Source organism: Columba livia, chromosome 4 (genome assembly GCF_036013475.1).
Source record: "Columba livia isolate bColLiv1 breed racing homer chromosome 4, bColLiv1.pat.W.v2, whole genome shotgun sequence".
Lineage (NCBI taxonomy): Eukaryota > Metazoa > Chordata > Aves > Columbiformes > Columbidae > Columba > Columba livia.
The window spans coordinates 69962744-69968828 of record NC_088605.1 but is presented as its reverse complement, the minus strand read 5'-3'; the positions used below and the strand labels follow the sequence as shown (position 1 = coordinate 69968828).

The 6085-nt window shown below is 39.3% G+C and overlaps 1 protein-coding gene across 1 annotated transcript in view; it reads left to right on the top strand.

The window, feature by feature from the left end:
• Nucleotides 1-6085, top strand: part of LARP7 (La ribonucleoprotein 7, transcriptional regulator) — a 29493-nt gene that overhangs the window by 575 nt on the left and 22833 nt on the right. Inside the window, 1 exon segment of the mRNA XM_065062289.1 lies at nt 4574-4789. Within this exon segment, the coding sequence (XP_064918361.1) occupies nt 4582-4789 (208 nt within the window). The 5' untranslated portion in view covers nt 4574-4581.

Below are 6085 nucleotides of genomic sequence, written 5' to 3'. Positions count from 1 at the left end.
TGCAGCCCTGCGAGCTCGACTGGTGACTTTGCCTTCAGGTGAAGCGGAGGTTGCGGTGCTGGGGGGAGCGCCTTCGCATAAGCTCAAGACCCGATACCTTGCGTTGAAAGAGGCAGTTCCATGTCGGGGGGATATGGGCAGTGGCTGGCTTTGGCCTGCCACACGTATGCGGATTTTACTTTTCCTTATGCATACGAACTCCATGAGCAATCAGAGTGTTGAAACCTGCACAATTGGCACCTGTATGGTGGTTGGCCACCTTGGCAACCGGGATTTAGCTGGCTGCTACACAGACAAAGATAAAGTCGTGGCTAGAAAAATGTGTTTTGCTTTGTGTCTCCCTGCTGTTTGAAGAGTAAAGAATATGATGTCCTTCTACAGTTGTGTGTTGCTTCTAGGCCAGTCTGCATGTGGCCACTAGCAGGACAGCAGAATTCCTTGCTTTTACACCTGCCTCTCTTCTGCTCCCAAGTGCTTATTCCTGATGCTTCTCTTCATCAGTTTTGCTGTTTGTTCACCTCCTTAGTGAGTTTGTGTAACTTACTTATCCAGCAGGAAAGGACCAGAAAATAGTGACTTATTTCTCAGGTCACACAGCTGAACTGGCTCACCAGAGGTCGAGATACTCGGAGGGACAACTGTGTAGCAAGTAGGATAGTAGGATGAGAGAGCTGGGCTGCCCTTTTGGTGTCAGTGGCCTGTTGGGTCATAAAATTCATCTAACCACAGTCTCATGCTGTGGGCCTGCATTTTATTCAAAATCCACTTTCCACCTCTTGTCATGGCCAGGGAAAGGGTTAACCACGGTAGGACTGACACAGTGGGGTTTGTCCGTGTCTGGAAACAATCTTAACACCCATTGGTGTCATGTGGAAGCAAAGCCTTTTCTATTTGTGAGCACTCTGGTTTAATGACATCTCTTGCACACCTTAAATGTAGGCTTAAAATTATGTATTGGTTTCGTTGGTTAGAATGGGGAAAAAAGCAGGAGGTCCTTTGGTTTTAAGTTATGGAGAAAATGGTGCTGGTCCCTGTGTAATAACTTCTGTCCCTTAGCTCACTTGTAAAAGGAAGTCACAAGGCAGCATAGGAACTTAAACTGCTGCAGCTCTGCCTATATGTGTGTTAAAGCAAGAATACTCAAGTTGGATTATAGAATGCATCTTTGAAAGTAGTTTAAGGTTTGCTGAATACTTGCATTTATTTTGGAGTAAATGTCTGGAAGAAGTGTTGACTATACAGAGATAATGTCATAGTATAGAAAGTATTTTGAATTATTATTTTTGCTCCCCTCCCTTGCCCTATTTGCTATTTAAAATGGTCAAAGCAAGCAAGCATTTGCATTGATGCTTAACATAAAGGATAGCTGGAATTCTGTTTTTTCTAGACCCTGGATTACAGTTGAATGTGATTATTTTTTCTAGGTCTTTATAACAATAAAAGTTAGGTTTGGAACTTGATTGTGTACAGGTTATCACCAGCATATTTAATGTTTGGTTTTTAAAATGTATAGATAAATTACTGTAGATTTCTGTGGATCTGTATTACTTCCGTTAATATTATCTTTCACAGAATCATAGAATCACTTGAGTTGGAAGAAACCCTCAGGATCATCAAGTCCAACCATAACCTAACGTAACTCCAGCACTAAACCATGTCCCTGAGAACCTCGTCTAAACACCTTTCAAACCCCTCCAGGGGTGGTGACTCCACCACTTCCTGGGCAGCCTGTTCCAATGCCTGACAACCCTTTCTGTGGATAAATTTTTTGTAATATCCAACCTGAACCTTCCCTGGTGCAACTTGAGGCCATTTTCTCTTGTCCTATTAGTTGCTACTTGGGAAAAGAGACGCACACCCTCCAGCCTCCTTTCAGGTAGTTGCAGACAGCAACAAGGTCTCTCCTCAGCCTTCTTTTCTCCAGGCTGAACAGCCCCAGTTCCCTCAGCCTCTCCTTATAAGGTTTGTGCTCCAGGCTCCTCACGAGCTTTGTTGCCCTTTCTTAGAGTTCACTCTCCTTCCTGAATTGTCTTTCCTTTTCCTGGTTTCACTGTCACACGTAGATACACTGATTTTATTTCATTTGGGGAAAACTAAGAGGTGGCAGCTGTTTTGTTTTAACAGAAAAATTTTGACCCTGCTTTTGCTTTCTTCTGGTTTTATTTGTTTATCAGAATAGTGCTTGCAGCTGTGAGGCTGGCAGTGTAAGAGTTGGCAAGTCAACAAAAATGCAGGCTGGCTTAGACCTTGGCATTGCAGCTTTCATTGATGAGTTGAGGTTTGCTAGAGTAATTGCAAAGAAGAATACCAACAAAAAAACAAGTGCTACGAGTTATTGACATGCTTTCAGTATTTTCTTATATCCTGAGCTTTAATGTAGTGATCTCTCAGGTATAAGTATTTCATTACTAAATGTAAGATTGTATACAGATTCTAATTATAGTCATAGCTGACACTTGCTCTGACTCTTTATTTCCAAGCTTCTCCAAGGTAATTTTCCCAAAGCTTCATTCCTAAGGCAGTAGGACAAACTGGGGGGGGGGGGGGGGACGGGGTGCAGAATACAGCTTGCAGCTGGTTTTCTTTCCTTTAAGCTTGAATGAGAATTTCTCTCCTGGGGAGGAAGTCCCAAGGCTGAGTGACTCAAAGTGCATGAAATACTTAGATGGCTTCTTAAAATAAAGCTTTTTTATACATAAGCTACATTCATTATATATCAGCATGATCACTTAATAATCTTCAGCCAATAAAGGTATCCCATATTGGTGTTTTACCTTTAATGGTGCAGCTCACTGTAGCCCTTAGCAAAGTAGTATATCGTTGTGCTGATGATTAGTATAAATATCTTGCTGAAAGGCTTGAATAGAGCTTGAACTTCTGCTTCAGTGGGGAATTTTACCTGTCTTATCTTTTTAAGGTAATTGCTGATCTTTCACTGTCTTGAGTGGTCGGCTCACAGCAGGGAGAGAAACTGATATCCGGCTGACAAAGCCTGATTTGCACAATAATTTGAAGACCATTTCCATTTTTGTCATCCTGTTGTAGAGGTGGGCCTTCTCTCTGATGGCTATGCTCACCTTTCCTTCTGTATTGCATTTACAGAGAGCTGGGAAGTCTTCCCTGTGGTGATTGCTACATTAATTAAATTAATTTTTGTGTTAATTTCATTTCTAAAAAGCTGTCTGCTTTTGGCAGTGCCACTTTGTTTTGCTAATGTAAAATTAAGTTCTGTGGTGACTGACAAGCTACAGCAAATTGAAATGTGAACAGAAAAGGTGAATTAATGCATTAAAAAGGTTTTATATTCTTCAAGGGGAATCTATGCATTCAAGACAGTTCCCTCTATTTATTCCCAAAGTTCTAGGGCCCTGATTGTGAGGTTCTGGTAGGAGTAGGTTTGCCATTAAAATCAGTGACAGCTGATGAAATAAAGGAAACTGTTTAAATGTAGCACATCCTGGTTGCCACATGGATGTCAAGGAAGGGTGGTAATTAATGAGTTCCAAAACGTTGTACCCTGCTTTTAGCGTTTTCACAGAGCAAGAAATGTAGTAAGAATGTATTAGAACATATTCAAAGGCAGGATTGGAATATTTTTACTTGCTGGTCTTTGGTAGGGCCTTGGCAATTGTCAGAGTGGTTCACATTTTTGACATAACAAAACCAGCTTTTAGAAACAAACCTTACTATGACCAGGCCTGCCATGAATATCAACTATGTGTTTAAGTATGTCTTTACATTGCATTTATTTGTGAGGATTAACAGATACTTCTAATTTGGAGGTCATACTGTAAATTTTTGCAGCAAGGTCTTCAGCTGCTGTACATGTCTCAGTGTAACCTGTTTGCAACTGCAGAATTTACAGTTTAGGCCTGCTGAGCTTGGTCCTTTGGCCAGCCTTTTCAGTCTATATAATCCAGCTTTTTGTTTGTTTTTTTTTTTAACCCTTTCAAGTCTAAGAAAATATGTTCATTGGAAGGGAAATTGCTTTTCAGGTTTAGTTTTTGTAGGCTCTCTTTAGCAAGTAAATTGCACTTCTGGTAACAGGGAAGTCATGTGTTATTAAAACACATGTGATCTTCATCAGTGATTTAAATGAATTAATGTATGTCTGTATTTTTTTTAATAGCACTGCTTGTCTGATAACTCATGAATACAATTGGAACTGTGAATCCCATGACTGCTGCTGAAATTCAAAAGCTGCTGTTAGAAATCTAATGGGGAGGGCAGACTGTTCACAGGGTATTCTGGTGTAACACAGTAGTACAGATTTTAAATGAAAAGCCTTCAGTTTGGTACCAACTTGACTGACTTCAGTGAATATCTGTGGCTAATGGGCAGTACTAGATGCCATGAGACGGGAATTCTAGCTTAGTCTTCACTATGCGGTTATTGTGACCTAATTTTCATCACCTTCTGTATGCGTTGTATTTTTCAACACTACCATAAGGAATGGCACATAGTGTCACAAAGAATGCATGAAGTTTCTAATGTCAGATAAAACAAGAGTGTTTACTCCTTGAAGTAAGAATATTTGATTTTTTTTTTCTCAAAGGTTGTATTTAATTTTCAGTTGACAGAATGACAGGAATGGAGACTGAAACTGCAAGGGACAAAGCCATGGAAGAAGAAAGCACTGAACAGAAGAAGGAAAGAGAGAAAAAAAAGAGGTCAAGGGTTAAACAGGTGCTTGCAGATATAGCAAAACAAGTGGATTTCTGGTTTGGCGATGTTAATCTTCACAAAGATAGATTTCTCCGAGAACAAATAGAAAAGTCCAGAGATGGGTGTAAGTTTATATTAAGTATATTTCAGTTAACAGATATGTTTTTAACTTTCTTGTTCACTATGTTGCTAGTGACAGTTACTAGTTCTTTTGAGGTGCGTGTCTACTGGGGAAGATGGTTTCATGCTGGAAACGAGCATTAGGAGGTGGGAGCTTGGTACTAGTTTTAGAAATTATATTTAGTGTTTTTCTTTTCCTTTACTACCAGCCATATGTTAGAGGCATCTGCAAGGGCAGAAATTACTGAGAGACCAAATCATTGTAAATTTTTTTTAACTTTCTATAATTCAAGAATAACCAGCTGTGGCAGATGCACACCAACCAAACAAGGGGTGTTCTGCCCTTGGATGTGCAGTACTTGATTTGTAGGTTAGATATATGCAGAAATTAAAATGTCGCTTGGATTTGCAGTTATGTGCATATATAGCTTTTTTGTATTTTCTGCCAGTTTGGTATGTGAGAAGTTGTGTATTTGCATATAGGGCTCCTGTGGGTCTCTTAGACAATTTTTGACATGGTGGATACGACTTCAGAGTAGTAAATTGAGCTTGGTTCTGAAACTATTCTGAATAAATTAATTTCAACATGAGCTACAGTAACTACTATGCATTTCATTTAAAAACAGTACGTGTGTGGTAAATACAGTCTATCAGTATAATTGTTCCCATTTACTGTTATGCCAGGTGGACTAGAGCTGCCATGTGTCTCTAAAAAGAGGTGGTCCTTTTCTATCAAAACAACAACAAAATAAAATAGCAGTTTACACAAGTGTTTACTTATTTTTATTTTCCTAAAGAGTCCATATTTATTTGAAGCGTAAATCATTAGTCCCGTTGCATTGTGTGAAAAGTCTAGCCTTCTAACTGCTTGGTATAGTCCTCAGTTATATATAATTATATGTAAAACTCAGTTTGAGAAAGTAGCCTTCAGAGGAATAAAATTTACCTGACTTTTTCTAGAAACGTTAGGGCTTGCATGTCTTTAACTTTCTTTATTAAGACTAATAGTGCATCACTTTCTGTCAAGGTTTTAGCAGCATGAGTCATTGCAACTGAGGTGCAAGCAGGGGCTCTTTTGTGTTGCAAAGGCTGGGTTAAACACTTAATTGAGTACTTGAAGGAGAGGCGCGTTTTCAATGCAAATTGGTTTTGTATTGTAAAACTGCATCAGAAAGGGAGTTTTCTTCCTTTCTTTTCACAGACAGCAGTTATCTGTGAGGCGGTAAAAGAAAAAAATTCCTTTGATAAAGTTTAGCACAAAAGAAAATTAAATGTAGGTTTACTTGAAACTTCAATTTTG